General features: G+C 32.7%; 1 protein-coding gene across 1 annotated transcript; it reads right to left on the reverse strand.

Annotated features, from left to right (window-relative positions):
* Positions 1 to 47: 47 nt before the first annotated feature.
* Positions 48 to 18,979, reverse strand: LOC133190534 (RNA helicase aquarius-like). Its single transcript, XM_061326213.1, has 37 exons — positions 18,941 to 18,979; positions 17,596 to 17,726; positions 16,779 to 16,838; positions 16,612 to 16,652; positions 16,194 to 16,229; positions 15,964 to 16,009; positions 15,745 to 15,816; positions 15,460 to 15,591; positions 14,939 to 15,007; positions 14,494 to 14,671; positions 14,206 to 14,384; positions 13,942 to 14,055; positions 13,517 to 13,620; positions 12,336 to 12,559; positions 11,933 to 12,025; positions 11,663 to 11,711; positions 10,773 to 10,851; positions 8,833 to 8,932; positions 8,537 to 8,704; positions 8,119 to 8,225; positions 7,528 to 7,697; positions 6,941 to 7,072; positions 6,555 to 6,695; positions 6,082 to 6,262; positions 5,541 to 5,650; positions 5,278 to 5,413; positions 4,802 to 4,849; positions 4,460 to 4,615; positions 4,030 to 4,167; positions 3,858 to 3,929; positions 3,293 to 3,480; positions 2,754 to 3,096; positions 2,329 to 2,414; positions 1,883 to 1,994; positions 1,521 to 1,583; positions 743 to 874; positions 48 to 282 (listed from the first exon to the last, which is right to left on the reverse strand). Exons 2-37 carry the CDS (start codon positions 17,680 to 17,682, stop codon positions 193 to 195), a joined length of 4,236 nt encoding a protein of 1,411 aa, XP_061182197.1. The 5' UTR covers positions 17,683 to 17,726; positions 18,941 to 18,979; the 3' UTR covers positions 48 to 192.
* Between the last annotated feature and the right edge of the window lie 45 nt (positions 18,980 to 19,024).

Raw genomic sequence — 19,024 nt, forward strand, 5'->3', positions numbered from 1 at the left:
TAAACTTCATGGTAAACAACAAGAATAAAGAACATGTACAAAAGATATACAGCAGATGTGTCCTTTATTGTTTTTACTGTATCTAATCATCAACTGATCAATAAAAACATAGAACAGTACACTCTCTAGTCCATAAAAAATAAATGGATTCCAGTGACTATTTACAAATGATAAATGGATTTAAAGTCCACATTAACTTGGCTTATCTTCCTCCATCTTTGTTGGATTTTCCTGCGTCTCCATTGGTTGCTCACTTCTAGGAGGTTCCTCTAGGGGCTCATCCTGAAAAAAATCTTTAAATCATTAATCATTGTTAATCATTCACTGCCACACATACAAGTCCGATGTTGTAATCACTATCTAATGTATAGCAAAACCACCTTCCTTAACAACAGTTGGAAACATGGGACAATTTATGCATAATGGGCATCTTGAATTTATAATATGTAATGAAGTTTTCACGTAATTTTCATGTTTTCTGACCCAGTGGTTCTTGAGGACAAGATTTTTAAAAGATGCCATTAAATTTTCACTACCGGTAATTCTTCTGTTCCCTTTGGCTGCCTAACTCCCTCTGAATGAGACATTAATCTGTTGATTTTCTGGTTAATATACATGTATTACGTAAAACAGATATGCTGTTACCTTTTGCTGCCTGCCTCCCTCTGACTGAGACATTAATCTGATTTTCTGGCTAATATACATGTACATATATTATGTAAAACAGATATTAAGCTGTTACCTTTTGTTGCCTGCCTCCCTCTGACTGAGACATTAGTCTGTTGATTTTCTGGTTGTAGAAATCAAACACAAACTGAGCCATGTGTGGCATGTTTTTCATGACCATTGCTTCACCCCTGATTTGTTCATGCATCTGTAAAATAATATGTTAGTAACCTGAGTAAATAATATACATGTAAAAAAAAGAAGAATTTTTATACCAGTTTCAATCTGGTCACTCTCTTCTATATTGTTTCACACTGAACTTCATTTTTTTTAATCCATGTATATAAATATGAAATTATCATTTAATACACTGATAATTTATGATAAAAATACAATACTGTACAATCTCCTAATTTTTGTGAGGTCAAATTTTTATGGTTTAAGGTAAAAATATTGGTTTGTGATGATTTGGTTTCATGGTTGAAGGACAATCATGTCACTTTAGTTTATGATTTTAATATTTCATGGAGGACATAAATTTATGGGTCTTTCCATAAAATAAAAAAGAAGGAAAATTAAATCCCCATCAAAATTAGTGATTTAACAGTAAAAAACAATTTTTCTAATGTAAACCGGAGTCAGAAAAAGGGAAAATAAGATACCAGGTTATACATGTATGTAATTCCCTAAATACACATACGTATAATTAAATACTAGGTGTGACAATCCTTGAAACTTATATTTGTGGCATGACAAGGTAATCACATTTCAGCCCCTACCCTTCTGAAACTCCTTCAGCTAGTCTTTCAATTTAAAAATTAAGGTTTTTATAAACAAAAAGGAAGATATTTTACCTTCCTTGATGGAGGATACACTTCTGATGGAAGAATATGGAGCTGTAACGGTCTGGTCATCAACTTTAATTATATAGTAAAAAAAATAATACATATGCCATGTACCAAAAGAAGCAAGCACTACCTGTGCTCAAGATGTGGCCATATTTTTTGGTCCAAAAACATACATTAACATGTACATTTATTAGCATGTTACATATGACTTGTATTATTTTTACTAATTGCTATTTATTCAGGTAGCATATCCAAATTCAGATACTTTATATACTTGTTCATGATCACAAAATAAAGTACAAAGCATAAAATATTATCTCTTAAAACCCAAAAAGGAACATGAAGATAGAACAAATTAGCTGTCTTACCTTGTTAAATGTAGGAGTTAACTCAAAACAATTGCTGAATAATGAGACTCTGGCAAACACATAGAGACCTAGCCGAGCCCTAGACATGGCCACCACAAGTCTTCGTACATCTCTATATAATACAAAAAGATAGGTTTATAAATTACAATAAAATCTTTTCCTACTTAGTTTGTTACATTCAAGAACCTTCCAGCTAAATATCTGAATATTCTATTAAAAAAAATATTCACAGGCATTAGGTGTAACATTGATTTAAAATTGGAGGAATAAAATCTTTGAATATAAATATCTCAATTACATTATTTCATTCAAAATTGGCAGAAAAAATAATCTTGTGAATATAAATTTCCCAATTACATAATTTCACTGTATTTTGCTCTTTGAAAAGTGTAAAATCTTAATTATTTCTATTCAGCATTTTTTTTGTTTATGAAAGTGTTCAATACCGTAGATGACCGACTGTTTTAGTTCTGACAAGGGAGAGAAGTATGTAATCGTTCTGTTGACCCTGATATCGATCTACTGTGGTAACCTAAAAAAAAAAATAACCAAAGAAACATATATTCATGTAAAAATAAGAAATACATGAACAAAAATATCTTTAAAAATTAAAAAATATCCTAAATCTAAACTGCTCAAATAAATCCAACTGAAATAAAGAAAAGACACAATAAATTCCTTAATACATTTCACTGCGATGCAATCACATCAAAATTTTATAATCAGAGATGAGACAGACAAAGACATACATACAGGTATAGATAATGTTGTTAAAACCAATATTCTACATGTTATTTATCATGAGAAGATATTTTATAACAATAGAAACCAAAGGATTCAAAGTCAGGAAACTATTCTTACTAGACATTACCTTGTGTGGGGTACCTATAAACTGATTTCGGCCACATCTTTGTTTGATAACGTCCCTAATCAGGTGTTTCTGTCCATTATACGTTGTCAAGATGGAGATTTTTTCTGCGGGATATCCCAGAAGTCTCATGTACATGAATGTCGCCACCACGTACTCAGCTTCTGCCAAGTTCTGATAGAAGAAGGGATTGGGCTCCGATTCTCCTACACCATTAAAGTCCTGGACATCAATCAGCTGATATTCAAACACAAAACCAGGGTTGGCCATTTTGTACTCAGGGTTAACTTTGACATGAGACAAACTTCCCAGCTTCTTGTATCTCCAGTTGTACAGACTTGCAATCCTGAAAGAAAATCCAATTAAAACTTTCATCTCTTCATCAAACTGAAGATTATAATCACTTTCAAGTTCTTCCTTTGTTTTAACTTAAGAATTTAGAATTTCTATGTATCAACTTAAAAATTATGAATAAGAAATTCATGGTACAGTAAAAAAATTAATTCTGAAAAAAAGTTCTCCAATGCTGTTTGAATTATTACCCTGGTCTTGCTCGACCTTGAGCATCTAAGTCAATGGTGGGAACTCCAAGTCTGACAAGTCGAGTGAATAGAGATTGCTCCATATTGCAGAATTTTTGGAAAGCCATATTTTTGATTACAGGTGGAAGTTGATGATGGTCTCCAATCATGATCCATCTTTTCAATCTATTGTTGTTGTCTTCAGGATTCTGTGTATGGCCAAATGTAACAATAAAATATCTCAGTTGTTGAGAGTTAATCCATTTACAGTTGAACTGTTGTTATCTCGAACGCCAATATCTCAAATACCAAGGATATGTCAAAGCGACTTGGCAGTCCCAACCACTTTTTCTTGATGTTTTAAACCTTTTTATCTCAAATCCATGGATATCCTGAAGTTTAACCTTGGTCTGGTGGAGTTCGAGATAGCAAGGTTTGACTGTATTTTTTTGATAATTATATTAATGTACATACACATCTTAAATTATTTGAATCAAAACATGTTAATTCCTAACTGCCTACTTAATAAAATTAAAGCATGAAATATTAAAATACATGTACAAAGAGTTTTTAATTGGAACAATACCTGAAGCAATAATGGAATAAAAGTTTCTATTTCAAGTATTTGTGCTGACTCTTCCATCAAAATGTTGTCAAACTATGAAAAGAAGCAAATGTTCATCAAAAAAATGAACTAATAAAAATAATGAAAAATGGCAAGAAATAAAAATGAAAACAGTAGGATATAAACCTGATACCTTAAAACCAATGGACACCAGATCTCTCCTCTTCAGTGCAGCATGGGTACAGGTCATGGCAATAATCTTGGCTTCTTTGATCAATAGGTACTCAGCTCTGTCAGCCCCACTCCTCAGCAATTCAAAGGCTCGGAACTCCTATAACCAGTCACAAATTTCAATACTTATGTATGTGGGGGAAATCCTAGGACTGTCTCAAAATCAAATTAATTACAGGCAATATTGCATAAAGAATCATTTACAACACAGTTTTAGGGCAGACAAACTCAAGTGAAAAAAAATCTTCATTCTTTGTACAAACATGTATTTTTATTCCTTTTTGAGATAACAAAAACAAAATATTCAACTTAAGCTATAGAGGTTGAACTTAAGTTATGGTTTTGTCATCATAAAGAAATATTTCTTTTCTGAACTTCCTTTCTTTACTTACCTCTAGCTGTGTGAAGATTTTCTTGATGTGCCTGAAGCAACCCTCGGCCATATCTATGTCCTCAGCATAAGACTTTCCCTTAAATATAGGCTGAGGGGCATTCTCAAAATACTTGGTGAATGGAAACTCATCTTTGATAATGTCAACAGTCTTTTCCTACAGTTGATTTTGAACATTAATACACTGTGTACAAAATAAATATCAGTAATCCTATATGACTTTCTTCAATAAATCATGCAATGTTTTCCAGGATCTCTTTAATACAGAGAGAGTGATATTCTGTCTGTATGCCATTATAGAGATTTATTTAGAGATATAAGTACTCTACCTATCAGTACTTACTTTTTGATTTCTGAGTTTACTCTGATACTCCTCCCATCTGGCCAACACCTGGAGAAGAAATCATACTATATAGAAAACTCTCTAAAATCTGAATTTTCTGTAAATATGATATTTATTATATGTTAAAATATTCTTTTATAAATCTTGCACTGCATTACTCAGACATGTGCAACTTTCATAATACATCTCTGTACTAGCACAGCAGTGACTTCCTCTAATGGTGCATTTTAATACTGAATTCAGGAAATTTTGTCCCCATACTTTTTTTATCCTTTTCGCTCTTGTCGTCGTAAGGCGAATTCAAAACGAAGCAAATTCAACAGAGACGGAGTTATCTCTCTTTTAACACAACTGTGTCTTGGGAGTTTAGAACAGGGAAAATTGCTTGGAAAGGCAGCAGATCAAAAATAACATTGGGTGAAAATAATCCCTGTATAAGTACATAAATGCACATCTAATTAAAAAAACCTCTAGACCTGATAGAGATAGAAGTAGCTGGCCGTTTCACATGTGTAAGACATATCTCCCTTGACATCGAGACTGTTTTGTAGCCTGGCTACCTCCTCCAGAAGTTCTAGTCGCTGAGCCAGAACATAATTCACTCGACCATATCTACAGAATAAAAAAAATATTTGTCCTTTACATGTATAGTTATGAAAAAATCTAACACATCACAGGGAAATTGTTTTACCCAAATGAGTACACAGAGTAGATACATCATGTCAATGGTGTTTTTTACCTGCTGAAATCTTTTTCGGTTTCCAGAGCTTCCTCTCCATGACCCAAACGTAGAAGATGTCGCTCGTCAATATCTAGAGCCATGATCTTCTCAAACAGCTGGTTCAAGGCCTGTCAAAAATAATTGTTATAGGTACTTCTAAAGTATGATTCGAACACAAATATTGTGTACAAATGCATGTGTATAAAATAGCATGTAAATGTTTTGTTCAACTTATAAACAATACTACTTATGGAACAATGCAACTTATACTTCTTTCTCTTTCATTGACATTTAAATTTAAAGGGTAGCAAATATTTAACTGCATACAGAATGTTGAAAAATACAGAATGATCTAAACTCCTGAATCAATGACAAAACTATGGGCAAAGATATAACTTAGTCATGATTCACTCCAATCAAAGGTAACATTACACAATAATCTGAATAAAAATATGTCTCCTCAATGTGGGAGGAGGATGAGACACTAAGAAGTAGTCCTACACCAAAAGATATTTATCTCTTTGACCCTTCAATGTTGGAGTAAATTAAGCCCTTTTACCTGATTAGAATGGGTAACGATCAGTGTACGCTGCTCTGGGAAGTTATGGTAGATATTTGAGATGATCTGCACTGCTACGTCAGTCTTTCCTGTCCCCGGGGGTCCCACTACCATGGTCAGTCCTGGCTGCATGCCTGATCGCACAGCCTCAATCTGGGTTGGAGTGAATGGTATCTGGTTTCTACAATGCAATATGATTTGGATTTACTCTGAACAAAGTTAAATTCATAAAAACAGAATAAGCTGGTGCACTCAGCGATAAAATTTGTGTCAAATTATCAACAATGTCCATGAATTTCTTGTCTTAATAACATAAAGAGTTGATTTATCAATTTTGTAAGTTTAATCAAGTAAAATACAAATGATGATGACTTCAAACAAGTACTTTATATAAATACTGCTTTTCTGGGCATTTTATTGAATTAAATTGATTATACTTCTTTCCAGATTCAAAAACGATTCACAAAGTTTACTTTTTGGGTTGATTGTATGGATAAGGGCCTCTATTTTCGATGACATGAGGTTGCACAATGATTTTCTTTGAAGCAGACGGTTCTTCCTCGTCTGCTTTTCTCTTCCCTGTTGTGTTCTCCTGTTGCTTGGGAAATGTCAATCTGTCAAAAAGCACAATATAAATTTTGATTTTGATTAAACATAATGTTTTGGTGAAAATTAGTTTCTCTACTGGCAAATTCCATTTTTCCACAGGTCTTATCTTGACTTGATGTGAAGCTATGACCTATGCTAATATATAGAGCAGAACTTATAGAGCATAAACTTTTGGACAGAAAATAAAAACAACACATCCCTATCAAACTATCTTTGAAAGGACCAGAAAAAATAATGTGACTATACACACCTGAATGGAGGTATCTGTTTGCTGACATCATCTGTGGTTACTTCAAATTCATGCCCCGGGAAGCTGGCCTTCAGGTGATTGATATGCAGGAATGTATCATTCCAATCCAGAGTCTCAATGGTGTTGCTCATTCTGTGTTCAAGAAGAAAAGAGTATTAAAATGATTATTAATGATTCACATCTCTCAAGTTACAAATTTTTGTTACTGAAATACTAAAAAGTGACTGGTACAAAATTATAATGTTACACACAATACCAAGACATCTTTCACCTACATTAAAACTTGGTTTTCTAATTCCAACACAAAATAGAAAAAAAAATGTTGCCATTTCTGTAAAAAAAAAATTTTTCTTGTAAATGATAACCTTAAAACTATACAGACCCACTGGGAATTTTATTTTGAGACACAAAAATAAGATACAAGTACATGTAATTCTGCTATCCACTTATCAAAAGGTCAAAATTGAGAGTCACCAAGGGGAAGCAATTAAAATTTGTACACAGACCTTAATCCTGGAACTTACAAAATGTTATACTAACAAATTCATATCATTCAATTGATCATATTTAACACCAACAAAACTCACTTTGAGTAATGAGCAGCATCTGGTTGCCCATAACCGAGTATGAGATCATGTAACCAGTCCGGTACAACACATTCAGTGTTCATCAGATCTCTAATGGTTTCCAGGACAGCTTTAAAGTTGTTCTCCTTTGGTTTTCTTCTCATGATCACATTAAATGTCTCATACACATCCTATTGATAAAGAAATATGAAAATAAGTAAATACTGTACAAGTATGCAGGTACTGGAAACAAGGAACAGAAACAATTATCTGAAACCATGGCGTTTATCAATACTTTAATGTTGCTAAGTAAGTAACGTTTATAGATTTCTTGAGCAGTGGCTCTTCCACCAATGAAAAATATGATGATGTATACAAGTATATCAATATAATACATGTATTTAACATACTTATTCCTCCTTCATATGATTATATATACAGACATAAATATAAACAATACTTCGTCTTTCATTGTGCAACAGCTGCAACATTAATGTAAGCCAACTCTTCACAACAATGTAAAATTAAAATACTCTGTTCAAGACTTTTATGTTCATAATAATTGAGACAACATTACTCAGAATTATATTTTTTTCTGTAAAATCATCTCACCTCTTCACCATCCATAGTTTTTGTCATGTCCTGCTGGTACTGATTAGGATCCAGCCACACACGGAAAGTCCGAATATCACCAGGTACAAAAGGTTTTGGTTCCGGTCCTAGGGAGACATCAGATTCAAGTCAATTCTTTATCTATTTTTTACTTTTTTTTACATTCCAGTGAGGAAAGTAAGGAAAGATGAAAATTACTTTATTTACCAAACTAAATGTCAAACCTCAATTGCAACATTGACAACTGAGAGTCAAAATCGTATGCATGTAAAACAATTTTTCCACATGAAGTTTTGCAAATATAAGTTTTCAATTGTTAATGAACAGAATAATACTAAATTCACACAACTATCACTAAACTGTACAAATATTTTATCCTCAGAAGTCAAAACAACAGGTTCCTCCCAGCATTACTTACCCTCCTCAATGACCTTGCCCTCCATATCCAACATTCCCTCTACCTCACAGCCCCGTACATAGGTCAGCCCCACCTGGGGAATAAAGGGCTCCCTGAAGTTATATTTGTGATGGATTGGAACAGTGGGTCTCAGTGTGATCAGGAAAGCCACATCATGTTTCCTTAGATCTACAAGACAAAAAGTCATGTCAATGTATCAGCAGAGAATTCTGTGCCTACACTTATCTGATATATAATAAGTTATTGTTATCTCCATCAGACAAAATCTCCAAAGGAAAAAAGTATGGCATATCTACCTTCCCATTCCTTTTTGATCTGCGGTCTGACACTGAGATTAATAGTTACGTCTGCTCGAACTTGTGCTGGGTGAGTTTCTCCAACTCTTGGTTTGGCCACCTACCAAAGAAATTGTACAAGATAAAATCTTATTTCTGTTATATTACATGAAAGCAAATATGATTGAATAATAAGTATTACATCATATCCCAATGATACTCAAGGTCATGACCCCCCACCTTGAGTAACAATCAGGAAAACTACTTGATAAGAGGCAAAAACATATAAAAATTTAAAGGAACTAAAAAAAATTCAGCTCAAAATAATTATAGTGATGCATTCTCCTGTGACCTTGAATATAAAACTAGAAATATGTCCATAGGAGATGAATGCCCCGCCGAGGGTATATTAGTAATGCAACATGAAAATTTGTATTAGTGTATGAAATTTGATGAGAATATCTTGAATTGTTTCTTTAATATTGAAATTTAAAAAGTTGGATATAGATGATAAATTCTCACCAAATTATGTATAAGTGCATAAGCTTACATAAATATATCTTGAATGGTTTCTTTAAAATTAAGCAAAATGCAAATTTAAGAAAACTGAGGACAAGGTCACAGGAAAGTTTAAGGTCAAACGTTTTTGATGCAGTTGAATAGTTCTCACAAATACGTATCAGCATATTAAGTTTGATAAAAATATTTTGAATGGTTTATTTAAAACTAAGCTAAACACTAATTTAAAATAAATGAAGTTAAGGTCAAAGGAAAGGTCAAGGTCAAAAAATGTTGATGCAGTTGAAAAGGTTACATCAGTATGTATTAGAATATGAATTTGATAAAAATATTATGAATGGTTTCTTTAAAACTGAGTTAAACACAAATTGAGAAAAGTGAGTTCAAGGTCAAAAGAAAGGTCAAGGTCAAAAAATATTGATGCAGTTGAATAGCTTACATCAGTATGTATCAGCATATGAAGTTTGACACTAATTTAAGAAAAGTGAGGTCAAGGTCAAAGGAAAGGTCAAGGTCAAAAAATACTGATGCAGTTGAATAGCTTACATCAGTATGTATCAGCATATGAAGTTTGACATTAATTTAAGAAAAGTGAGGTCAAGGTCAAAGGACATGAAGTTTGATTACACTATCTTGAATGGTATCTTTAAAACTGAGCTAGCTAAACACTAATTTAAGATAAGTGAGGTCAAGGTCAAAGGAAACGTCAAGGTCAAAAATTGTTGATGCAGTTGAATAGCTTACAACAGTATGTATCAATATATGAAGTTTGATTACACACTTTCTTGAATGGTATCTTTAAAACTGAGCTAAACACTAATTTAAGAAAAGTGAGGTCAAGGTCAAAGGAAAGGTCTAGGTCAAAAAAATAAATTTTGATGCAGTTGCATAGCTCTCATCAATATCTATCAGCATATGAAGTTTGATAAAAATATCTTGGATAGTTTCTTTGAAACTGAGCTTTGAACAGAGCTAAACGCAAAGCGTGACGGAAGGACAGAAGACGGACATGACAAACACTATATGCCCTGGCCATATTCATGGCGGGGCATAAAAAACCTACATAAGATTGTATTCCTCTTCTTCAATATCACAAACCTTAGACTTCTGACATTTTTTTTTCTCTCAGTTGCATCAAGGTTGATACAATAAGGTCTGACTGTACGTATTTATGTCATTGGAAACAACATATGGCATTACAATTCTAATTCACTCCAACTGAGAATTACTAAGTAAGATCTTTCACCCCATTTGTGTCAGTTTTATAACATTTCATTGTACTGAGACCTTGACCCTCAAATACATCTCCTCACTGTGTGTAATATTCAACCAAAAACTTTAAATCATGTCATAGCTCAGTTTATACTGTGTGTCTTTTACTAGCATTCTGTAGTTCTGAGATTTCAAGAAAGTTTAAAGAAAGATACGAGTGAGTATTTTACCTCTACAACATTAAAGCCAACAATCAGCTGTGCCATTCGAGCCCATCCCCCAAACAGACAGCTTCCATCTTCTGATTGCCTATCAAGTTAAACAAAAACTTAAAGTATGGCAATGTGTAAATTTGAGATTACAGTGAAACTTGTGTAATCCAGATATTGTGTATTCCTAAATCTTGCCATCTTCGCTAGCCAAGGGTTTCTGATACTCTTTTCTCCTCATAAGCCCTTGGCATACAGTGTTAAAAAAAGTTGGGATTTTTTTCTCAAGTTGTGATTGGAGTTGATCGACATCGTTCGACCAATCAGCAATTGTTTTTTGTAAATGACGATATTTGCATTCGGGATATATCTTGACTCTTTAATTGAAAAATGCAAGTAAACAACGATCCGTAAGATAACGTGTCATTTTATGAATAGTTGTATGGTGTCATCCAATATCCTAATCTACGTGCAAAATATGTGATTAAGAATCTATACTGAAGGTGTACATTTGCATTTTAACACGTTTAAATAACAAATTAACATAAGTCGTTACCTTCTTGTTAATCATTCTTTAAAAACATTTTTTTAAATACACTTTTTATTTCTGTCGATGACGCAATCTGTGCGTACCTGGTAAGAATCGTGATCACGTGACGAAAACAATCCCGTCTTTTGTCAGCACCGTATGCCAAGGGTTTATGAGGAGAGTAGTGTATCAGAAACCCTTGGCTAGCGAAGATGAAATCTTGCCTAGTACAATGTAAACTTAAGTCCCTTTTAGTCAATTCATTTTTTAAAATGTTATCTAATCTGGAACGTTGTCTAAATTGGCCTATTTCTATGGAACTAATGGTGTCCGGATTAGACAAGTTTTACTGAAGTACAATTTTTTTTCCCCAATTTCTTACCATGGTTTGAGATGTGATCCTGAATCTTCTATGTCTTGTCTGATCTCATCTAAACAATGTTTTAAAAAAAAATTTTAAAAACAAACTCCGATAACAATGCATGATACTTCATACTAAGTACATACAATATAATAATCAGATACAAGTAAACAGAGAAATTTTGAACATCAAATATAGGGAAAGACAAATATTTAGTCCTATTTGACAAAATTTCTCAAACACTATAACTGAAAGTCTGCAAAGAGCTTAATACAGAACTGATGTACTTACATGTGGATTCCAACCTGAACAAATCAAAATTTTTCAGTAAGTAATCATGAAGTGTCAGGAACTGTAGATTGAGCTTGGGCAAGGCCAAACAACCTGTTCATAAAATCAACAAAAATTTTAAGTGATCTAACAATTAAGAAATTAAATGCATTTGTGTCTTCTTATACACAATGCTGAGTTTTAAATGAAATGGTAACCGTAGACATGATTTATCTGTATCTTTGATATTTTTTTCAAACATAGAAATACATTTAGATGCAAATTTACTAGAAAGAGATAAGTGACAAAACTCAAGTGACAAAGCATGTCATGACCAGATAACATATTCTTACAACTGTTCACACAATTTCATACCCATTGTAAGCATTAATGCCCTTCTTTTATCTATATTCAATTAATTTACCTTCCCCAGAGAAATATTCCACAGGAACAATATTTTCATCCCAGATGATCTTTTCTGTGGGGTACAGGGGCATTTCATTCACTCTCTCTTGCTGTGATTTCTGCCTCTCGTGTCTGGAGATTAGAAGTTCCATTAGGTAGTCCATGTCAGATATACAGTCCTCATCCTTCTCAACTGCAGGCAACTGGTGGATGTGGGCCAGGATTTTATGGAGGTCCACATTGCTGACAAAAAAGATTAGCAATGATGTAAAATTAATGATTTATCTACAACAGCAGTAAGTCTGCTAAGAAAAGCCTATGACATTGACTCATTTCAGTTAAACACACAACAATGCTTTCAAAGACACAAAGGAAAACAATGTCTACATGCAGAAAAAAAATTAATCATTCTTTAAAGTACATACATTATTCTAAAAGAATCATAGTTGTCTTTTATCCATTTCTCTTGAATTTAACCCAAATCTGCAGACTTTGCAGATCTTAGAACTATCAGTATTACTAGTATTAGAATTATCTGTTGTTGTTTTTTTTAATCATTATTACATTTTCAATAGTGAAATACTGTGATTTATTTATTTAATAAAAGTGATATTCTTTCACAGTGTGAAAGGATACCAAAATGATATTCTGTCACAGTATGAAGGATAACAAAGTAAGTAAATATGATTTCTGGCCTGTCATAAGATAGAGATAGTAACTAAACCATCTTTATAATGACTAAAACTGTAAATTTCTTCTTAAATATATTCCTAAAATCCATGTTACAATGTTTTCAATTTCACAATTGCTAAGCTATAACGTCTCAACCACTCAACTATGACGCCACAGCCTATAACACTTTGTTAAGGAAAGACAGAGGCAAGGAGAAATCAAACAAAATGTAATAAACAGAAAATTCAATGTTTTATAGTTGGATATGGAATTTATTTCTCACTCGTGAAAATATCAAAAAATCCTAATTCCATATCCAACAACAAAACATTGAATATCCTCTATTTATTTGTCCATTTTTTTTTATATACATATACAGTATTACTGTTGGGACTAATGATTTTACTCCTGCCACTAGCTTGCAGGTTAATGCTTGATATTTTTTACCATAATTGCACACCCCTGCCTTTAATCAAATATTACGAGTGTATCCAAAGGATGATTTAAAAAAAAAAAAAATTTTTTTACCTGAGAGCTTTAAAATACTTTGACAGGGCTGCTCTTGTGTCCACACTAGCAACATTGGCAATGGCAAATTTGTTCAACTCTGGAAAATGCTTGAAAGCTACTTTCTGGAAAAAAAAAAACAAACACAGAAATTACACCCTTACATATCAAGAGTATAAAAATGTGCTTATATATTGTCAGTTGTACATGCTGAAATCAGTCAAAGTGTTAAGTTGTGAAGAGGGACAACTTATAATTTTTAAAGAAGAAAACATGGTTTTTGTTAAGTGCAAAATATTGGCCTTGAACGAGCAGAGACATCTTTTCAATAATGCTACTTCTACTTCACTATATTTGTATATTGTTTTACCAATGGAATTGTTACACCCATATCCATATGGATGTCAAATCTACTGTAAAGCCTTAAGGTGTTTTGTTTTACCCACCTGCAACTGTAGCACCCTATCATAATGGATGTCAATCCTATTATGCAGTGTTAGGGCCTCCCCTGTGATGTCATCAATCTCAAATTCTGTGTAACTCTTCAGCATTTCCAGCAGCTGTAAAACATATGGTAATCAGGCATCAACATAAGACATAAGACATAAACATTTATTTAAAGAAGCAAAACTTTGCCATACAAAATTCATTAATAAAACCAAAACTTTGCCAAATATATGTACATGTATATGAATGTTTTTTAAAAGTACCTGTCCAAACAGTTTGCCCTCTGACCTCTTACTGAGATTGGACAGTTGGCATTTTACCACAAGGTGGCAGTCTTCTAAAAGGACATTAAAGAATCGTCTGGTGGGAAGCTGGGCCTCAATGTCAATCATCAGCTCTAGGAATCTCTCGCAGAAATTTATCTTTGTTCCTGCTACATCTCCTACAAAATATTGTCTTCATTCATGTATCTCAGCTAAATAACACAGATAATATAGAAACTGCTGTCACTAAAGCTTCTAGAACAATTGCTTAGCTCTGTAGCCTTCTACCTTTGAGGGGTATAGTGTCCAGAATGCCTAGAAATTTCTTTATCATCTTGTACAGAAAACCTCTTTCAAAGGTCGCTCTTTTCATCTGCTCCTCTGATAGCTTGGCATCATTCTTCTTGATTAAGTTAAAAAACTTTCTGTATTTTGGGTTGTTTTTGAAAATTTCATCTCTCTTCCCCTGTTTGAATACATAAAAAGAAATCTTCAGTAAATGTTTCTACACATCTAATATCATGCATTCTTGTTCATGAGTAGAAGAATCAATCAACTGCCATTAAGAAATTTGTTAAGATTATACTCTTTAAATTGACTCAGTTTAGTCAAATAGATATAAACTTTTATGACAAGAAGGTGTAAAGATGCCCTTGGAAGCTGGTGCATGTTTACCAATAACTTGTTTGATAATTCACTGACACTAGCTATAATCATACTAGTTTCTACTTACCTGTAAAATATTGCTCCAGATTGGTAGAGAGACCAGCTTCTGAACTTGTTCCCTAATGAGATCCACCTCCTGTAAGAGCACATTTATTTCAATTTAACATCTACTCATCTGCCAAAACTTGTCCCAGAGTCTTGATATTTTCAAAAGAACATCTTTCTTTTGTTGATTATTTAATACATATTACTAAAGCTATTCTAAAGAATAAATTGATGATAATTTTTACAATGGAATTTACATTAAAAAAAAATTGCAAGTTATTCAAAATTCAAAGTAAAAATTCATTTTTATTTATAGGAAAAAAAAATTAACCATGTCACCAAGACAGCATGTTTAAGTCAAATAAGATACAATACTACTGACTAGAAAACACCCCCTTCCTTCCCTTAAACCATTTTAATGTTTCTGACATTTTGGCAAAATTAAAACTGAAGAAACAAAAGACATTTAACAGAGTGAATTTAAAATAAAACCAAAACTGGAAGTTTTTAAAGAACAACAAAACCCTCCCTCCTATCACTTACCAGGCTGTTGAAACAGTGGATGAGAAAGACAAGTGAAACAGAGAGTTCTCGAAGTGATGTGCGCTGGTCTAGACAGGTTTCCAGTGTATTAAGCATGAAATCACTAAACTTCTCAGGGTGCTGTTTGAAACACTGTATAAAAAAAAAACCAGAGTGAATCTAAGTAACAATAACCATACAAGATATGTTGTACATATAAGCAATACATGGAAAATATTGAAAAATGCGCATTCAGGAAAAAACAGAATCTATGTAAAAATAGCTATAAAATTTGGCATAGATTACCTCCCATGGTGGTACCCTTTCTCTAAATTTTTCATTCACCATCAATATGATAGACATTGTGTGTGCATGGCCCTAGAATTAATTCAAGCATGATAACTTTACTTTCAACATTTTAACACATGGCATAATTGTATATTGGAATTTTCAGAAATTATTAAGACATAGCCTCATATTCAGTTGTGCAGAAAATCTTTTATGTCACTGTATTCATGGACTAACCTTTTCCTTTGAGAAGTTGGGCCATAGGTAATTTTCAAGGTACTGACTGAAATGAAAGTTAACCATTAAACCCTTTAAGAATTACATGTACAATCCCAGCTTGTATAGTTTCTTTTCTAATATGTATTGTGAATAGTGAACAAAATTTATTATTGTTAAGTAAACATGCAAAAAGACTATCACACAATAAATACAAATGAACTGTGTAAAATGCCAATTCAAAAAAATACCTGAATTCCAACAGCATTGTTCTTTTTGTTGAGAATCTAAAATTGAAACAAAAAAAAAAACAGTTGCATGGACAGACACACAGAAGGACAAGGCAAATGCTAAATATTAAAGCATTAAAGCTCTTGTATACATGTATATTTCTATAATTTTGCCAAACATATAGTCTCCAACTTCTTCGATTCAAAAGTTCAAGAGGAAGATTAAAGTTTATTATTGAACAACAGATTTTCAGACAGGACATAAAAAAATGTCCCCAATCTTTGATCTTCGGGCATAAAAAGTAACTGAAAATTAAAATAGTATGTTCAAGGTCTTACATCTGGTTTATAAGATACAACCATCGTGTTGCAAAAGTTTCAATTCTTTTCTTGAAATTTCATGTATGTAAAATATATATACCGGTAGTTAATTGCTTACTTAGATGCCAGCAATTCTTCTTGAAAAACTTTTTCAACAATCTGCAGAAAAAAAAACAAAGGAGAAACTCATTATTCCAAACAAATAAACACTGATACTTATGCCAGGAAAAAAAATTGAAAAGTCAACTCATGTGGTTTGAAGCTGGATTTGTGTACTGAGTATACCTCTGTTTTAAATGGAACACCATTTTCTAGAGCTTGCTTCGACCAATGCTGACTTGCCAGCTGCAACATAAAATTAGATCAACTGAATGAAATTGTTCTTAGTAACTTTTAAATAAAATTGTTCTTGAATACTAAATAGCATTGCCTTCCTATAGACTAGGTGGTACTCAATTAAACATAAAATTTTGCTTTTGATCAAGTGATCCCAAAATTATGTAGGTTTCTTCCTAACCAGTCATTTACCTAGGAAGTCAAGTCTGTACGCTGAAATATAATCAAAGTTACCTTGTCCCTAAATGTCAAATAAAAGCATTCACAGATGAAAAGATGGACAGTCAGGTAGACAGACATGATATTTAGACAGAAACTGTGAATAGTACCAGAGTACCTCAGATTTCAGTTAAGTGCAATAAGGGGCCTAATAACTTGTTATGAAAACAAACACTTGTGCATTATACAAATTTCCAACTACCTGGTATATAAATTCTAGGAGTATTAATTCCTGGAGCATACACAACTTACATTGGTCTCCTGTCAGACACAAAACTTGATTTCCAAAATACATGTCCATTTTTCACAAATATAGAGGACATTATTCAAAAAGTTTCCAAAATTAACACTCACTCCCTACAATTAATCATCTTAATATTACAATTTTTGGCTAGATAGTTAAGAAATGGCTACAACCTAGGCAATGGATTAATAAAATATAACATACTTAAACATCATCTTAGCTCAAACCTGAGTACTTTTAGCCTCCTGAAATTATCATATATAAATGAAAGATGAAATTTAGTAACTTGATCCTAGATCAAACCTGTGTGATGTTGTCCTCCTGAATCTGTTCCACAGTGAGGGCTTTGTTTGCCCTCTTCGTTTTGTCACCTTCAGTTGCTGTACTCATTCTGAAGCTGTCTTATTTTCTGAGTGGCAATTTCACATAACTGTCTGAAAGTAATGAAAGGAATTTCAATTGTTGCTTGTATACTGTTATAAAACACCCATCACCCCCACCAAGAAATAGTTGGGTTTTTTTTTTTCATGTTTGGGAATGGACTTTATGTGTTTTTTTTTTTTTTGGGGGGGGGGGGGGGTGTAATTGTCAAAAAAATTTCTGGATTTGATATGTTTGGGAAAGGAGTTTAGGTTTATTTTTGGATCCACCCAAAAAAATTACTGGATCTGTGCCTGGTATCATCTGTCCTTAATGCAGATTTTCACAAGTTTGCTTTTTATTTACAACAGACAAAAATTCGCAAGTATACGACTACAAATATTTGTACTATGGACTTTCAAATAAGCAACCCAGAGTGGAGAGAGCTTAAAAATTGCTGTTTTGGACACGTTTTAAGCAAAAGATGTATTTCCATTGTTGAGTAACTATACACCACCTTGTTTGCAGTGAGGCATGGATAAGTATGATTACTTCATATTTTCACTATATAGCCTCAAAACTTTTAGAACTTTGATTGCAATAGCTATGAACAGGTTGGGCACAATTCCCTTCTTCCGTAACTGTTACACTAAAATGGAATTGTTCCTCTTTTCAGTAATAAAAACATTACTGTATAAGGGAATTTTCATCATATTTTTAAAATAATGCAAGAATTCCATTTATTTAATAAAAATGCATGAAAATACAATGTGATGTGTTTAACCTTTATTAAACCAATCTCGCTGACAAAATTTTTCAGTCCTTTAGTGCTGCAGACAAAAGTATGATGAGATTTAATCAGACATCATTCGCATTCTTGCAACAGATGTGAATTTTTCCCTTGGAAGTATATTATTATTTTTTCAAAAACAGAAAATTTCAGAGCTTGGCTTCATGGAGGTGACATCTTTGGAACATGCATTGGAATTTAAGCTCTCATGCAACAGTAATCCACAGCTTTTACTTTGATTTTCTCCGTTGAGAAATGATGAGAAAAGTATGGAATCTTATAAGGGCATTCATTCTAAAAACCATCTATGAATAAATATCTTTTAAATTTTAATATTTAATATAATGATTTGCATCTGAAAAAGAAGCAGAGATATTGAAAAAATATTTTGTTCAATGTCTTTGAAAGAAATGATACATAATGAAATTAGAATGAATGATTTCATGTACGAGTCACGTTACCTGGAGGAGAAGATTGTAATTTTATGTAATGTCTTACCATTTCCAATAAAACAAACACGACATCTCTTAAATTCTTTAACTGAAAATGAATAATACAAGCAACACATGCGAACGCATCAAA

This window comes from Saccostrea echinata, unplaced genomic scaffold, assembly GCF_033153115.1.
Source record: "Saccostrea echinata isolate AGI-Se365-2 ecotype Australia unplaced genomic scaffold, CSIRO_AGI_Sech_v1 ptg000022l, whole genome shotgun sequence".
NCBI lineage: Eukaryota > Metazoa > Mollusca > Bivalvia > Ostreida > Ostreidae > Saccostrea > Saccostrea echinata.